Source organism: Ursus maritimus, unplaced genomic scaffold (genome assembly GCF_017311325.1).
Source record: "Ursus maritimus isolate PB19 unplaced genomic scaffold, ASM1731132v1 scaffold_31, whole genome shotgun sequence".
NCBI classification, from domain to species: Eukaryota; Metazoa; Chordata; class Mammalia; order Carnivora; family Ursidae; genus Ursus; species Ursus maritimus.
Window position 1 is genome coordinate 17,210,080 of NW_024425675.1, and position 19,473 is coordinate 17,229,552.

Genomic DNA, 19,473 nt, shown 5'->3' on the forward strand with positions numbered 1-19,473 from the left:
TATAAGCCTTCTTTATCAGATTCCTATAATAACAAATTCAGTGAAGAAACTTTTTTTAATGCTAGCAAGGTATCTTCTAAAGTACAAGAAAACTAAAATATATTTTATTCTTAAAATTGTTTTATATAACTATATATGTATAAAATAAAGGATACATGTAACTGACTCACAAGAAAAAGGATGATTAGAAAAAAACCACCTTTAACAGCTAGCTAATGTCTGTTTCAAGTAATAACTTGTAAGCAAACAATGTATACTGGCATTTTTCCAGGCCAAATATTTGTGATGTAAAAAAATGCAACTGCTGATTCTACACTTATTTGGAATATTAGAAATAAACTCTCAGCCAGCACTTTAATGTCTCAAGCAATTTGCTTACTAAGTAAACAAAACAGCTGAAAGACGGCCAGAGTTGCACATGGCCTCCAGCATCACCTACTTTTGTCTATGAGAACATCAAGAACAGTAACATTTTACATACTCTGATGCTACCTATCTCCTTTAGTTTGAAGCAATATACAAAAACAGTATATGCAGGGCACCTGGGTGGCTGTAAGCATCTGCGTTTGGCTCGGGTCATGATCTCCAGTCCTGGGATGGAGTTCCGCATCTGGCTCCCTGCTCAGTGGGGAGTCTGCTTCTCCATCCTCCTCTCCCTCTGCCCCTAATCCTGCTCGTTCTCTCTCTCTCTCTCTCTCTCTCTATATATATATATCTCTCTCTCTCTCCAATAAAAACTTAAAAAAAAAACAGTATATGCTTCAGAGCTGTAATTAATAATTCCCCCCTGGTACCACCAGAAATCAGCACCAGTGAAAATGTAAGCACTATTAAATGAAAGTACTTCTACCTGGAATGTAGATGTCCCTGGTGAGGTCGCTCAAACAAACAAAAGGCTCAACTGTTCGCTGATAAAAATAAAAAATCCCAATTACTTTCAGGAAGTATATTATGAATGCCAGAAATCATATCCCTAAGTTTCAGTACCACAGTACTCCACCCCACCCCATCCTCCTCCTTCAAGATACGAGAGGGTAACTGCAGTGCCAGACATGAGTTATTCCGGCTGAACGTCAGGGGTATTTAAGGTAGGCAGAGGTAGAGGATCTGAAGCACAGATGTTCTGCAAGCTGCAAAGAATTCTGTAGTTATACGAACACTACAATTTAAGGCAGCCCAGAGAGATTCCCATGAATCTGCCCAAGATCACTATCTAGCAAGATATTCTTTTGACAAAAGATATATATCTGTGTTAAAATCCAATCCTCTGACTTCCTTAGGGCAATGAACTGAAATTTCCACTTCATAGCAGAAGAGAACTCCAGTAAACAATCTAATTTAGTTCTTATTCTTACCCTTCTCCTCAACCAAACAGTACCACCACTTCCTTTACAAGAAACCCATGTGGTCACAAACTGATAGATTTTACTATGCAAATTAATGAAACAGTTTTATCATGTGCCATCCACCATTTACAGAAATGGACTTGGCTACTGTGAAGCCTTTTCAGGAAGTTTTGTTTTGTTTTGTTTTGTTTTGTTTTGTTTTGTTTTGTTTTGTTTTGAAAGAGATGGATGTGCTGGGGGCGGGAGGGCCGGGGGAGGAGATGCAGAGTCCTAAGCAGACTCTACCGCTGAGCACAGAGCCCAACATGAGGCTTGATCTCATAACCTGGAGATCAAGACCTGAGCAGAAACCAAGAGTCAGATGCTTAACTGACAGCACCACCCAGGCTGCCCACCTCTTTGGAAAGTATTAAGTTAATTTACCTGTATCCTTGATTACAACTTCTTCAGTCATTTTAAGCAACTCATTTAGAGTGTGTTACCATTGTAATTTTAAATTACAGAACATCAAGAATATTTATATTGAAATTTTCCTTTCTCTGAGGGAGGAGGAACAAATTCTAAAGTAGTATAGGGGTATTCTTGTGTATGTATTTTTGGTTCTGAGGAAAATAACCATATTACATGGATGTTTCATAATATTTGGCATCTAGACTGGCTAACAGATTATATTACACATAATTAAGTGAAAACATTCTCAACTGTTTATATACCATATCTTGTTTTAAAGTAACAAGATGATCCTGGACTTAAAAAATTCCTAAAACCAAAACAAAACTTCTTATATCCTGCCACAGAAACAATGGATTACAAACAAATATCCCATTTTTTAAAAAAGCAATTAACCAACCAAAATAATCTAAGGTCCTAACCCCAGCTATTTAATAACCTGATAGTGTACATTACTGTAACTTACAATTGCTTCTAACCTGACTGTGGTTGTAAATTTTACTTGGTCCAGTTTGGTAACCAACTTGCGGAAAAGAAGTAACACTGAAAACTTTTAAGAAGAAAGGATTTTCCTCCCTCTTCAGTGATTTCAATAACTTAATAGAAGATATGACTATAAGGTAATGAGAAGTCTTTTAAAAGAAACATGCCAAAATGCATGCATCCAAATAACAAAGTCCTGGGACACCTGGGTGACTCGGTTAAGCCTGATCCAACCCCTGATTTCAGCTCGGGTCTACATCTCAGGTCGTTGAGTTCAAGCCCTGCGTTGGGCTCCACACTGGCATGGAGCCTACTTAAAAACAAAACAAAACAAAGTCCTATAATTGTTGATTACATTTCTAAAAACGGCTTAAAAAGCCATCCAGAGTGAATCAGGTAGAACACCTTGAGAAAAGCTGATTTTGGTTTGAATGGGGGGAAGGAGGCTCTCTTTTTTAAAGGCACAAATTTCCTTCAGATTCTAAATGCAATTCACAATGAAGAACACAAGGGTGCCTGGGTGGCTCAGTCAGTTAAGCATCTGCCTTCAGCTCCGGTCGTGATCTGAGGATCCTGGGATCAAGCCCTCCACTGGAGCTCCCTGCTCAGCAGTGAGTTGTCTGTTTATCCCTCTCCCTCTGCCCACCCACCCTGCTCGTGCTTTTTCTCTCTCTCTCAAATGAATAAATAAGATTAAAAAAAAAAAAAAAAGACACAAAACTGTACTGAGCTATGATTGCATCAATGACCTGAACATACAGTCTGCTATATACTTTAAGGTTAAACATTTTAAGGTTAATAATGTTTATTTCTATGTACCGTTTTGATATGAACCTGAAAATTTTAATAATTTTTTAACCATAAATCATATGTTTCTAACTGTAATTCCTTTAGGATTAATAAAGCACTATAATGAAAATGGAGCATTAAGTCTAATAACACCATAAAGAACGTGATAAAACCAGAATGTGCGGATTCTATGCAACAACTAGTACAGATCTTTAAAAAAATCAGTAGCAGGGAGGAAAAAAGGCAAGAAGATTAATCCAGATTAATAAAGAATAAAGGAACATGAAAAATGTGGTGTATGTTCCTGGATTTTTAAAAAAATTTATCTATAATAATAGTTTGGGGACACTTGATAACAATAATATCATAGAATTACGGTTAATTTTCTTAGGTGTGATAAAGGTTTAGGTTATGTAGAAGGATGTACTTATCCTTACAAGATACATGATAAAATACTTAGGAGTATGGCTCACAATGTTCGTAACCTCTATTCACACAAGACAGTGTGTTTGTACGTGTATATATACACACTTATAGACACACACACATATATATATACACGTGTATATAAACATAAAGAAATAAAGCAAACGTGACAAAATGTTATTGATTAGTTAATCTAGACAGAGTATTTGGGTGTTCAATGTATTATTATTCTTTCAATCTTTCTGTAGGTCTGAAAATTCTCAACATTAAAAGTTGCTGGGAAAAGCACCATTTGTAGTATCAGATACTTACTTCAACAGGCCAATTTAGTAATAATCTCCCACTCCCTCTCTCTGTCTAATCTTAACCTCTAAAGCAGTGGTCTCCAAATCAGATAGACACCTCCTAGGACACAGACAAAATGAACCAGAGATACAGAAGGAAAATATTAGAATTTCTATTAATATTCTTTTTCTCTGACCCTTCTAAGATGTCTATTTTTCAGTGTTGCATAATGTACAATATATATATTGCCACAGTCGAACCTGTACAATTTGTAAATATATATACATACGTATTTTGAAGCTGTATACCTAAAAATATTTGTTACTGATGAAGGTATTTGATAAAAAAAAAAAAAAACTGGGATACAATTCTTCTTTAAAATAGACAAATCTATTTTTAAGTTTCTGACCACTAGAAGATTATTAAAACCAGTCCTTCTTGCTTTTATCTGAGAGAATGCTGATTCAATAATTTAATATGTAATCCTTATCTAAAATTCTAAGAAACTTGTAAGCAGCAGCAAACAGACAACCGTGGAGAGGGGAGTATTAGCATAAGATAAAGAGTGAGAAAATCAGCAAAGCACAAAATGACAAGTTATCATAAATAAAATGCTAAATTTTGTTCAGCAAGGAAATATATGGTTTTAAATACTAAGATTTAAAATGTTCTAGAACATAATGAAAAAAATGTTGTTGAAGCTAGGAAAACTTCAGAAAAAATTACTTAAGTTTTATAATTTCAAAGAGAGGCCATACTAAAAAAGAATACATAAAACTCAGCTTTGATTAAAAACTGGGGGGAGCATATCATCATAAATAGTATAGAAAATAATCTAGATACTTAACAAGAATACTAAAAAGATAACTGAACATAAGGCCTTCAGAAAATATTTAGCTAAGTTTCTTCTATATATTTTATTTTGAAGAGTGCAGGCAGTTAGCTGATTTTAAAAAAAGGAAAAGAAAATGATATAAGAATGAAAACTTTAAACTCCAGTTTTGTTATTAAATATTTAAAAAGTGATATATCAGAAAGCTGTAATTATTAGTATAACTGCTAATAAAATAATAAACCAAGAAGGAAACAGATGAGAAAAAGAAAAGTGTGGTTTTAAAGTATTAAACAGATGAGCAATTTGATCAGTAATACCAATGGATCTCATTTTAGGAAATAATAGTTTTTATAGCTGCATAGTTTATCACATAGGACACTAGTATGTCTTGAAGCTTTGGACTAAAGATATTTCCGAGCTGAATTATACATGTCATATATACATAAAAACTGTACTAAAAAATGTTAGTGGTCTATTAAGCATTTTAAATACAAAAATTATTAAGGTATAGAAACAAAGTTCCAGAAGTTTGTAACATAAATAGATGGGAATCTCTAGGCCCCTAAAATGGTCCCTCACTGAGTAGGAGTGAGAGGTACAGAGAAGGATGATCCTAGAATTGGAAAGACTGTAAAATCACAGTAAGTACATACTATACATTAGTCCTAGCAGGCTTATGGCACTGATAAGATTATCACATTCAACGGGCCATCGGTTTGTCAGTTACTTATGCTACCCAGTAACTGGATGAATTTTTCCATGAGTGTAGGTACACTCAAATACACTTTTCCACACTCATGGAAAAATTCATATGTATACACCCTCAAATTCTATAAAGGAAATAAACGGAAGTAAAATTTGCTTCACAGAGGGGCGCCTGGGTAGCGCAGTCGTTAAAGCGTCTGCCTTCGGCTCAGGGCGTGATCCCGGCGAACCCGGATCGAGTCCCATATCAGGCTCCTCCGCTGTGAGCCTGCTACTTCCTCTCCCACTCCCCCTGCTGTGTTCCCTCTCTCGCTGGCTGTCTCTCTGTCACATAAATAAATAAAATCTTAAAAAAAAAAAAAATTTGCTTCACAGAAATCTACATTATAGTTAATTCATTTTATAAATAATTCTACTCAAAAAAGGGAGGGGGCAGCTATATTTTAAAAAGACTTTTTGAAAGTACGACAAATACACTGGTTTCAGAACAAAATCGTTTGTGCTCCTACCTGGTCCTTTCCTGTTTCTATCCTTGCCATGTCATCTGAATGATGGAAAATCCAGGGATTCTTTTCCATTGGAATTTTTCTATCTAGAATTTTTATACCAAATAAATGCAAAGCACAAACTAATACAGTATTAATTTTAAGTGCTCATCATTTAAACCTTTGTAAGGCTAGTAATACATAAGAAAAATGTATATGCATTGTAATAAGGGCAGCTTTTTTTCATCTCATCATTCATTGACTTTTATAGGTCAAAAAGCATACTAGAGACTATAATTGATGTTACAGCATGAAGGATATCAAGATAAACTAGGAAAATGATATATTTGCCATTGATAAACAGAAATTCATCAAAAGACAAAGAGAAATACAGTATGACTTGGGAAGAAGTCTATCAGTTAAACTAAAATATTCAAATTGGAGTGAAAAAGATCATAATCTGTTTAACAACATTTATCAAGAAACAATATATTAAAAATTTTTTAGGATGAAGTGTGAATTCAAGTTTTAAAATTACTGTTTGAAGGCAACAAATTCTAAACTCAGGATAACACAACACTAGGGTGATATACTGAAGCTGAAAATGATGCTGTAAATTTGAACCTATAACATTAGTCACCATTAAGATTACTTGCCACAGATGGAATCATTTGTCAAAAAGTAAAGGAACAAGCTACCTGATTACAGTAGTCTTAGAAAATACAAATTAAATGTTCATTATGGTGTGAAACATGTTAAGTCAATTCATTTAATATGCTGAACTCAATTTTTCAGTTGTTTAAACAGTATTAAATAACAGTATAGCACAACCAGGGAAATAAATATTTAAGAAGATTAAAATGTCAGTGGAAAACATATTTCCTGTAGGTCAAAAGGAAAGCCTTCATTCAAAAATACTCCTGAATAGGAAGCCAAAATAATTCCATTAGAACTTTAAGAGAGATGAGCCCCAAAGTCCAGTTTGAAGAATAAATATACAAACTTACATTAAGTAAAACCAGGAATATAGAATAATTTGAAACATCTACTTATATCCATTTTAATGAACAATTAAAGGATACAATGTGTTAAAGACATATTTAAAAGACTAATAGTGGGAAAAGACAGATGAATCAAATTTTGTATATATCCTAAATAATTACAAGAGACTCTGAAAATGTAGTGTAATTCATGTTTCCTTTCCAGTTTAAAAACTTCTATCCATTGCCTCTATCTTTGGTGTCACTGCCACCAATAAACACAGTATACAGCTTAGAAATCTAATTACTATCTTCAACTAGGAAAAAGTAAATCAACATTATTCCTTTAAAAAAAAGATATAAAGAATGTGATCCTACTTAATTTTGTCTCATGGTCCCACAATATTCTGAAATATCACGCCAAAATGTAAAAGTTTAAAAGGGAACATCATCATTTGCTAAAACTGAACCAAAAATTTAGCTACTGTACGCTGGTGTGATGACAGCTAGTAGTACGCAGAGGCTACAGAAAGACATAAAATACATATGTTTAGCTCATAATTAGTCAAAGAAAGGTTCAGTTTAATGTGAAACTGAAACATGGACAACATAATGCCTTCACGTAAATATGCTACAGCTTTGTTCTCTTGCATTTTAAAGGGATAGGGTATTTTAAATTTACACAAAACATTATGAAACATGGTAGTTGTTCATGATTAAAATAAAATAGCAATGTAAATTAATTTAACAGTGTTAAATATATTCACATGATCACCATTGTGATTCAAAATGGCCACTAATGAAGTTACACAGCAATATATGTACATAACATTTGCCACAACAGTTTTTTGTAAGTTTGACTTTTTGCAGACCAGGTAATTTCATGAGACAAGTAATCTTGTATCGATTCTTTCATATTATGAAAGGAATTAAATGTAAGTAGTTTCATTCCTCTAGGGGAGGGGGAAGGGAGAACCTCTAAAAAGTCAGTGCAAATTGAAGAGAGTTCTACCTTCTTGAATATTTGAACCTGTAGACCAAGATAGATTCCTAGAAGCTGAGGATAAACAAACCTTAAGATATTAAAGAATCTCATAACATTGTCAGCGGCATTTAGCGGATATTTGCCACAAAGAGGAATCCCAAGTCCTATAGCAGAGCCTTCTGAGAATATGGTTGCTGTGGCTGAGGTGGCTGTTGACTGCCTCCTGGCTGAGGCAGCGTTGATGATGTTAAGTTATAGTTTGGCACCTGGGACATATTAGTTCCTGCATTCTGGTATATAGTGACATCAGCAGGAGCAGCAGCAGCAGCAGGAGGAGGACTATATACTGAAGCCTGGTTGGGATATGTATTTCCTTGAACAGAACTGACCATTGTGCTGTGGAGGGGGGAAAAAACACTCAATTAGATCAATACTGACTTACATAGCCATTTAGAGATAAAAAGGAAAGCTATTCATTAAACATCCATTCATTCAATCCATTCCATAAATATTTATTAAATACCTATAAGAGCCAAACATTTGCTAATTTAGGCACTGGGATATTATAAATAGAAAGAAGGAAAAAGAGTCCTTATCATCAGGGAGCTTAAATTCTAGTAGGAGAATTAAGATAATAAATCTATAACAGGTCAAGGGGTAATAAATGGTATGAAGAAAAATAAAGCACAGTAGGAGGGCCAAGAGCACCTGGGACAAGAGATTCCAGTTTGTGAACAGTGGTAGATAGACAACATTTAAAAGGCAGGTAGGTAAACAACATTGAAAAGACAGCTGAAAAACATGAGAGAGGGAGTCATATTGATTATCTGGGGTGTGTGGGGGGGAAGTATATCAGGCAAAGAGGACAGCAAATACAGAAGCCTTTGAGGAGAGAAAATGCCAGGCATGTTCAAGGAACAGAAAAGAAACCATGACGGAGACAAGAGTGAGCAAAGCAGAGAACAGCATAACATAAAACGGCAGAATTAAGGGGGGAGGAGAGCCTTAGAATATGTGGTGCCTTGTAGACCATAACAAGGATTCTGGCTTATATTTGAGTGAGATGAAGATACTGATTGGTTGGTTTTGGACAGAAGACTGATGTCATTTGATTCAGATTTTAACAGACTCACTTTGGGCCAATGATAGATACGAGGATACCTGAAAGGAGGCTACTACAATTGTCCAGATGAGAGATGACGGGTAGCTAGAGCCACAGTGGACATGGTAAAGAGGAGAGGAAAGGATCAGATTTTGAAGGCACTGCCATCAAAATCTGCTAAAAGCAAGTGGTCAAGATTGTCTGAAATTTTAGAACTGAGTACCTGGCAGAATGTCCATTCACTGAAAAGGAAGACTACAGATAAGGATTACAGTAGATTTGGAGAGGGAGAATTCAAAGTACAATTGTAGACACATTAAGTGAGAAACCTAGGAGATTCACAAAAGATAATGGACAGGCATGGAGTCCAACTGAGAGGTCAGAACTAAAAATAACACTAGGGAGTCATTGGCATACACACAGTGTTCAGAGTCATGGGCCTGAATGAGATCCCCTAGGAAGTGACTACAAACAGAGAAATAAGTAGTTCTTATTTAAACCCTAGACCTAGAAAAAAGGAAGATAAAGAGGCACTAGGCAAAGAAGATTGAGGAGTGGCAATAAGGTGGAAGGAAAACTAAGAGAGAATGGTCATGCTCAAGTGAAGACAGTATTTCAAAAAGGAAGTGACCACTGGATCTGACAGTACAGAAATCACTAGTCCTTGACAAGAGCAGTTCCAGTGACTAGGGGAGATGAAAGCTTAATAACCCTGTTCCTCTTATTTCTCTGAAAGTAAAGCAGCATTATAAGAGGCCTCCCGGTGTGCCTGGTTGGCTTAGTCGGTTAAGCAGTTTGATTTCAATTCAGGTCATGATCTCAGGATTGTGAGATTGAGCCCCCAGTCAGGCTCTGCAACTAGGTGTCGAGCCTGTTTAAGATTCTCTCTCTCTCTCTCTCCCTTTGCCCCCATCAACTAAAAATAATAATAATAAAATAAATGGGGCCTTCTATCTACTCCCACCACATATACTATCTGTACCATACCCACAGGTAAGACTCTGCATTCACTCCTGCTGAAACTGATCAAGGTCAGTGCTTCCATCCAAGCCACTGTACATGGCTCCTATTCCACCAAAAACGTTCCTTCAGAGTTGTTGCTGTCTCTGCTTCCTCTCTTCCTGTTCCCAACCTGCTATTTGAGTTTCTACTCTGTGTAAGACACTAGGTTAACTAAACAAAGAAAAATATAAAGAGCTTTAATATTGAGATACCCCCTCACACACCACTATTAAAAATGTAAAACAATCTATACAATGGGAAATTGCCCAAAATTTTCAAAATACTGCCTATTTCTAAACTTTTCTTCAATTCCTACATTGTTTATAAATCAGTCATTTGTAAATTCAATGCTCTTCTACTTCACACACACACACACACACACACACACACACACACACACACACTCATTATTATAAAAGATAGTCATTTACTGATACATTCCACCTACTAATGTAACCATTTAGGTAACAGTTAAAGGCATTACTCATTATCATTCTATGTGTTGTGTTGTGAGATACAAAGTATAACAAGAAGTTGGATTCGATGTCATTACTTACATCAGTAAGAGTCACAATACTGGTATAATAAATACAATGTTGAGACTAAGAGTTTAGCTCTGGAGCCAAAATGTCTGGTTTTGTATCTTACGTAAGTAGGACCTTAGCCCTTCCCTCCATGTCTCAGTTTCCTCACCTATAGAATGGGTGACAGTGTATCTACTTCATAGGTTATTAGAGCAAAAGGGTTAGAATACATGTAAAGCATACAGCACAGTGTCTGGTGCTTACTGAAACACCCCATAAATGTTAGCTATTACTGCAGTCATTCCCATTTTGTACCATATTTCCTAATTCATTCATAAGATCTGCTATCTACCTGAGGGCAAAACCCAGCAATTCACCCAATACTTCTCTTTCATATCACTGCTCTGCTCTCGCTCCCCACCTTGTAACCCATATGTAATCATTCGTTAATCTCCTGAATAAGTCTTTCCCCATCTCTTATCATTTTGTCCTGCAGCTGGACAATCATTTCTTGTCTAATATATACAATCTCCTGGCTTCTTACCTAGGCCCTAAAAATTCATCTATGCTACTGCCATTTAAAGCCCTTTAACAAGGTTTCCCAGATAAGACCCAACCTCCTTAACATATCTAGGACCATTCATGATCCTTGCCAGTAAATCTAAGTGTATCTCTCTCCCATCCCACTGCAGACTTTAATCCTTTAGTAACACTGTACTGTTTGGTAATGCCTAAAATGTGTCATGTATTTTCACAACTCCTCAGTTTACTCATTCCCTGGGTACCAAGCCATTTCATACTACGAAGTCTTTGCTTATGATAGAAAATCTTCCTTTTTTCCTCCAGGCTAAGAATAACACAGCTTGAGCATATTTTCTTATAAACCTTCCCTGAACCACAAGGCTCCTAAATCACCTTGCAAGTACCTCTATTTGTAATTTGTTATAATTACGTATTTTTTTTGTGTGTCTGTCTCTACTAACCATTAAGCACCCTGAGGCTAAGAAACTCTAAATAAATGATCAACTAATATTTGACCAGAGAGCCAAGAATATTCAATGAAAAAAAAGACAGGCTCTTCCATAAATGGTGTTGGGAGAACTGGATAGCCACGTGCAGAAAAATGAAATTGGGCCTCTGTCTCATATCATTCACAAAAATGAACTTGAAATGGATTAAAGACTTATATTTAAGACCTAAAAGTCCTACAAGAAAACATGAAGAAAAAGCTCTTTGACATTGGTCTTGGCAGCAATTTCCTGGATGTGACAACAAAAGCACAAGCAACAAAAATAAAAATCAACAAGTGGGACTACATCAAACTAAAATACAGAGCAAAGGACACAGTCAACAAAATGAAAAGGCAACCTATAGAACGGGAGAAAATGTTTTTAAATCATATATCCAATAAGAGGTTAATATCCAAAATATATAAAGAACTCATATAACTCAACAGCAAAAAAACCTAACAACCCAATTTAAAAATGGGCAGGGGAACTGAATATACGGTTTTCCAAAGAAGACACAAAATGATCAATAGGTACATGAAAAGTGCTCAATATTACTAATCATCAGGGAAACGGAAATGAAAACCATAATGGAATACCACCTCACACCTATTAAATTGGCTATGGGAAAAGAGGATCCTTGGGCAGTGTTGCTGGGGATGTAAACTGGTATAGCCACTATGGAAAACAGTACGAAGGTCCCCCCCCCCCCAATTAAAAATTTAACTACCATATGATCCAGCAGTCCTATTTCTGGATATATATCCAAAAGAACTGAAATCAGGACCTCGTAGAGGTATCTGCACTCTAATTTTCACTGTAGCATTACTCAAAATAACCAAGATACGGAAACAACCTAAGTGTTTGTCATTGGATGAATGGATAAAGATGTGGGGTATACACACACACAGACACACACACAATGGAATATTATCAACCACAAGAAAGAAGAAAATCCTGTCATTTGTGACGACTTGGAAGAGACATAAGGACGTTATTCTGAATAAAATAAGTTAAGATACAGAAAGACAAACACCATATTATCTCACTTACATGTGGAATCCATAAAAGTCAAACTCAGAGGAGAGGGCAGTTAGCAGGGCTTGGGGATTGCGGAAAATGGGGAAATACTGAACAAAGGGTACACACCTTCAGTTATAAAATGAACAAGTTTGGGGACCTAATATATAGCATGGTGGTTCTAGCTAATAATATTATATCAGACACATGAATGCTGCTAAGAGTAAATCTTAAATGTTCTCACCACAAAAAAAGAAATGGTAACTAAATGAGGGGATGGAGGTGGTAGCTAATACTATGGAGTGGTAATCATTTTATAACATATAAATGTATCAAATCAACAAGTTGTACACCTTAAACTTACACAATGTTTTATGTCAATCATATCTTAATATGAATATAATAATATAAAATTATAATATAAAAGAATTCTAAATCATACTCTGGCACAGATGAAACATTCAGTAAACATCTGTTTAATAGAAGTAAACTGTAAGAGACGAGTACATAGCTTTGGTCATCATGGTACTATCATGCCAACACCGCTATAGGCAGGTTTAGGAAACTGCATCAGTACCACCTTACCAAATTATCAGTAAGAGTGACCTAGGGTGACATAAGTCTGGACAAGTGATGACCCTAGACCAAAATTATATGTAATAGAATAAGAAATTGCTTCTAGGTATGAACTGAGGGACATTTAAAAACCTGCCTACCAAAAATAGAAGAAAAAATAATTCCTCATTGACTGTAATTTGTAATTACAAACCTCAAGTCGAATATGCAGTACACCTCTATCAAGTATACTTCCAACCCCAATTCTTGCTCCTCCCAATTTCATTATCCTACATTTACTTTGTCATCAATTTCCTCACTTAAACACAAAAAACACATTTTTATATATTTATAAATATATGTATAATACATGTGTGTATGTACGTGTGTGTGTCTATCTTTTTAAAAACTTCCTCAAAGCCTTTGTGAAGCCTTTTCAAGAAATTAAAAAATATATCTCACTGGCCTAATACAGCACTTGAAATTCCCATCAACACTTAAACATTTATTTATCAAATATTTACTGAGTTTCCAACAGGTGTAAAACTCTGTGGTACATAGTGTGCATACAAAGGCGAAAGAGACTTAGCTCCAGCTCTCAGTATACAGTTCAGCANNGAATATAAACAAGTAAAAAAGTACTGTACACGCTGTGCTGGGGTCCTGTAATAGCAACAGAAGAGGAACAGTGGAGAGGCGGGAAGGCAAAACAGGCACTCTAGTAAAGGTGAAGGTCAGCCAAGAATAAGAACTACAGAATAAAGAGGAATCTGCCAGGTACAGGGGGCTAAATATTTCCAGGAAATGTTCTACTAGGCACCTCTAAAAGGCACCTACTGAAATGCGCCTGTGTTTCTTGAGAGATGGCACTGATAGCTACAGTGTATCAGTGGAAACAGGCCCTCGAATACAGAGCAGGACCTGCATCAGGGAGTTTACATCCTCACTGCTGAAGCAGACACAGCAACCAACTGCAAAAAAGCAACGGGACGCTACACGTTTATGGTATAACACAGTTTAAGCACCTACCAACAGGTTATCTCCAAGGAAAATTTCTCAAGACGCTGACCTCCAAATGGTTCAGAAGCAAGCTCTAGTAACAAGGGCTTTGTTAGAGCCAGTATGTAACACAGTAACAACAGACTAGCTGGGAGTCAGGTAGCATTTCTGGCTAATAGTAAGTACATTAACTCATGCACATTCTCAACAATAACCACCTACTTGGTATCTACTTTTTAAAAAGCATTTTTTTAATGTTTTTTTATTATATTATGTTAGTCACCATACAGTACATCCCCGGTTTCCAATGTAAAGTTCGATGATTCATTAGTTGCGTATAACACCCAGTGCAACATGCAATACGTGCCCTCTTTACTACCCATCACCGGTCTATACCATTCCCCCACACCCCCCCCCTAACGCCCTCAGTTTGTTTCTCAGAGTCCATAGTCTCTCATGCTTCATTCCCCATTCTGATTACCCCCCCCTTCTTTATCCCTTTCTTCCCCTACCGATCATCCTAGTTCTTATGTTCCATAGATGAGAGAAATCATATGATAATCGTCTTTCTCTGCTTGACTTATTTCACTTAGCATTATCTCCTCCAGTGCCGTCCATGTTGCAGCAAATGTTGAGAATTTGATCTTTCTGATAGCTGAGAAATATTCCATTGTATATATGGACAACAACTTCTTAATCCAGTCATCTGGTGAACGGCATCTCGGTTCCTTCCACGCTTTGGCTATTGTGGACAATGCTACTATGAACATTGGGGTGCATATGGCCCTTCTCTTCACTACATCTGTATTGTTGGGGTAAATACCCAGTAGAGCAATTGCTGGATCATAGGATAGCTCAATTTTTAACTTTTTAAGGGACCTCCACACTGTTTTCCAGAGTGGCTGTACCAACCTGCATTCCCACCAACAATGTAGGAGGGATCCCCTTTCTCCACATCCTCTCTAACAATTGTTTTTCTTGCCTTGTCTATTTTTGCCATTCTGACTGGGGTAAGGTGGTATCTTAGTGTGGTTTTGACTTGAATTTCCTTGATGGCTAATGATTTTGAACATTTTTTCATGTGTCTGTTAGCCATTTGTATGTCTTCATTGGTAAAGTGTCTGTTCATATCTTCTGCCCATTTTTTGATTTGTTTATTTGTTTCTCGTGTATTGAGTTTGAGAAGTTCTTTGTAGATCTTGGATACCAGTCCTTTATCTGTAGTGTCATTTGCAAATATCTTCTCCCATTCCGTGGGCTGCCTCTTAGTTTTTCTGACTGTTTCCTTGGATGTGCAGAAACTTTTAATCTTGATGAAGTCCCATAAATTCATTTTATCTTTTGTTTCTCTTGCCTTTGGGGATGTGTCATGAAAAAGGTTGCTTTGGCCGATGTCGTAGAGGTTGCTGCCTATGTTCTCCTCTAGGATTTTGATGGATTCCTGTCTCACATCGAGGTCTTTCAACCATTTGGAGTTTATTTTTGTGTATGGTGTGAGAGAGTGGTCAAGTTTCATTCTTTTGCATGTAGCTGTCCAATTTTCCCAGCACCATTTATTGAAGAGACTGTCTTTTTCCCACCGGATGTTTTTTCCTGCTTTATCAAATATTAGTTGCCCAAAGAGCCGAGGGTCCATTTCTGGGCTCTCTATTCTGTTCCATTGGTCTATGTGTCTGTTTTTGTGCCAGTACCATGCTGTCTTTGTGATCACAGCTTTGTAGTACAGCTCGAAATCCGGCATTGTGATGCCCCCAGCTTTGTTTTTCCTTTTCAACAGTTCCTTGGAGATTCGGGGCCTTTTCTGTTTCCATACAAATTTAAGGACTGTTTGTTCCAGTTCTTTGAAAAATGTCCTTGGTATTTTGATCGGGATAGCATTGAAAGTGTAGATTGCTCTGGGTAGCATGGACATTTTAACTATGTTAATTCTTCCGATCCATGAGCATGGAATATCTTTCCATCTTTTTATGTCTTCCTCAATGTCTTTCAAGAGTGATTTATAGTTTCTAGAATATAGGTCCTTTACGTCTCTGGTTAAGTTAATTCCAAGGTAACGTATGGTTTTTGGTGCTATTGTAAATGGGATGGATTCCCTAATTTCTCTTTCTTCGGTCTCGTTATTCGTGTATAGAAATGCAACTGATTTCTGAGCATTGATTTTGTATCCCGCCACGTTACTGAATTGCTCTATAACTTCTAATAGTTTGGGAGTGGCTTCTTTTGGGTTTTCCATATAGAGTATCATGTCATCTGCAAAGAGAGACATTTTGACTTCTTCTTTGCCAATTTGAATACCTTTGATCCCTTTTTGTCGTCTGATTGCTGTTGCAAGGACTTCTAGTACTATGTTGAATAATAGTGGCGAGAGTGGGCATCCTTGTCGAGTTCCTGATCTTAAGGGAAAGGCTTCCAGCTTTTCCCCATTGAGAATAATATTTGCAGTAGGCTTTTCATAGATGGCTTTTATGAGATTGAGAAATGTACCTTCTATTCCTACACTCTGAAGGGTTTTAATCAGGAAAGGATGCTGTATTTTGTCAAATGCTTTTTCGGCATCGATTGAGAGAATCATATGGTTCCTGAGTCTTTTCTTGTTGATATGATGTATCACGCTGATTGATTTGCGAATATTGAACCACGCTTGCATCCCAGGTATGAATCCCGCTTGATCGTGATGGATAATCCTTTTAATGTACTGTTGGATTCTATTAGCAAGTATCTTGTTGAGGATTTTGGCGTCCATATTCATTAGGGAAATCGGTCTGTAATTCTCCTTTTTGATGGGGTCTTTGCCTGGTTTGGGGATCAAGGTAATATTGGCCTCATAGAATGAGTTTGGTAGCTTTCCTTCTGTTTCTATTTTTTTAAATAGCTTTAGGAGAATAGGTATTATTTCTTCTTTGAATGTTTGGTAGAATTCCCCAGGAAAACCGTCCGGGTCTGGAGTTTTGTTATTTGGAAGGTTGTTTATCACTGACTCAATCTCTTCATAATTGGTCTGTTTAAAAAATCAATATCTTCCTGTTTCAGACTTGGTAGTTTATAGGTTTCCAGGAAGGCCTCCATCTCTTCCAGATTGCTTAATTTATTGGCATATAGCTGTTGATAAAAGTTGCTAATAATCTTTCCAATTTCATTGGTGTTGGTCATGACCTCTCCTTTTTCATTCATAATTTTATTAATTTGGGTCCTTTCTCTATTCTTTTGTTTAAGTCTTGCCAGCGGTCTGCCAATTTTATTCATTCTCCGAAAGAACCAGCTTCTAGTTCTGTTGATCGGCTCTGCTGTACTCCTGGTTTCTAATTCATTGATTTCTGCTCTAATCTTGGTCAACTGCTTCCTCGTGCGTGGATTAGGCCTGTCCCTCTGTTGCTGTTCCAGCTTCTTGAGGTGAGAATATAAAAACTGCATTTTAGATTTTTCTATTCTTTTTGAGTGAGGCGTGGATGGCTATGTATTTCCCCCTTAGGACTGCCTTTGCAGAATCCCATAGGTTTTGGACCGTTGTGTTTTCATTCTCGTTGGTCTCCGTAAATTGTTTAAATTGATTTTTGATTTCTTGGTTTATCGAGTCATTCCTGAGCAGGATGGTTCTTAGTCTCCAAGTGTCTGAGTTTCTTCCAAATTTTTCCTTGTGGTTGAGTTCCAATTTCAGAGCGTTGTGGTCTGAGAATACGCAGGGGATCATTTCAATCTTCTGGTATCGGTTGAGACCTGTTTTGTGACCCAGAACATGGTCTATTCTTGAGAATGTTCCATGGGCATTAGAATAGAATGGGTATTCTTTGGTTCTGGGGTGTAGTATTCTATATATATCTATGAGGTCCAACTCGTCAAGTATGGCATTCAAAGCCCTTGTTTCTTTGCTGATTTTTTGCATGGGTGTTCTGTCTATTTCTGATAGTGGAGTGTTGAGGTCCCCTACTATTAACGTATTTTTATCTATATGTCCTTTTATTGCGGTTAAGAGTTGGCTTGTGTATCTTGCTGCTCCCCTGTTGGGGGCATATGTATTTATAATTGTCATATCCACTTGTTGAATACTTCCCTTAAGAATAATATAGTGCCCTTCTGCATCTCTAACTATAGTCTGTAGTTTAAAATCCAATTTATCTGATATGAGAATTGCTACCCCAGCTTTCTTTTGAGGTCCATTTGCGTGAAAGATGGTACTCCATCCCCTTACTCTCAGTCTGAATGCATCTTTGGGTTCGAAATGAGTCTCTTGTAGACAGCAAATGGATGGGTCATTTCTTTTTATCCAATCTGCAACCCTGTGGCGTTTCATGGGATGGTTCAAACCATTTACATTAAGACTGATTACTGAGAGATATGATTTTAATGTTGCCATGTTGCCAGTAAAGTCTTTGTTTGTATTGGCTGTGACTTTCTGTTCTGTATCACTCTTGGGGCTTTTTACCTTTATAGGACCCCCCGTAATATCTCCTGTAGGGCTGGTTTCATGGTTAAAAAATTGGTTAATGACTGGCGATTCTGAAATGTCTTAGGTTCAAAATGAGTCTCTTGTAGACAGCAAATGGATGGGTCAAGTTTTTTTATCCAGTCTGCAACCCTGTAGTGTTTTATGGGAGCATTTAGGCCATTTACATTGAGACTGATTATTGAGAGAGATGATTTTAATGATGCCATGTTGGCAGTAAAGTCTTTGTTTCTATAGATTGTGATTTTCTGTTCTGTATCCCTCTGGGGGCCTTTTTACTTTTATAAGACCCCCCTTAATATCTCCTGTAGGGCTGGTTTCGTGGTTACGAAATTGGTCAATGACTGGCGATTCTGGAAGGTCTTTATTTCTCCATCAATTCTGAATGACAGCCTTGCTGGATAAAGGATCCTTGGCTGCATGTTTTTCTCTGAAAGAGCTTTAAAAATGCTCCCCCAACCCTTTCTCTCATTCCAGGTCTGTGTAGACAGGTCTGACGTAATTCTGATGCTTTTGCCTTGGTACATGAGAAATTTCTTTGCCCTGGCCGCTTTCAATACTGTATTCTTGGATCTAATATTTGCGAAATGCACTATGACGTGACGTGGAGTAGGTTTGTCGTGGTTGAGCTTGGGAGGGGTCCTCTCTGCCTCTTGGACACGAATGTTTGTTTCCCTTGCTAGATTAGGGAAGTTTTCAGCTACAATTTGTTCAAATATCTCTTCTAGACCTCTGTTTTTCTCCACCCCCTCGGGGATGCCGATGATTCTGACATTGGAACGTTTCATTGAGTCAGTAATCTCCCGTAACCTACATTCGTGGGCGTGGATTTTTTTAAGACCATCTTCTATTTTCATTTTTTCCTCTATTAACCCATCCTCCAATTCACTAACCCGTTCCTCTGCTTCTGCGACCCTGGCCGTCAGAGCCTCTAGTTTTGCCTGCATTTGGCTCATAGAATTTTTAATTTCTGTCAGATTCGCTCTCATTTCTGTCCTTAGGGATTCTATATTCTCAGTAACCTTTTCGTTAATAGTTTTTTCAATTCTACTCA

The 19,473-nt window shown here is 37.0% G+C and overlaps 1 protein-coding gene across 1 annotated transcript in view; it reads right to left on the reverse strand.

Moving 5' to 3' along the window:
- Window positions 1–6,848: 6,848 nt before the first annotated feature.
- Window positions 6,849–19,473, reverse strand: part of STAM (signal transducing adaptor molecule) — a 101,596-nt gene continuing 88,971 nt past the window's right edge. Inside the window, exon 14 of the mRNA XM_008692044.2 lies at window positions 6,849–8,165. Within this exon, the coding sequence (XP_008690266.1) occupies window positions 7,934–8,165 (232 nt within the window). The 3' untranslated portion in view covers window positions 6,849–7,933. The remainder of the gene's footprint in view (window positions 8,166–19,473) is intronic.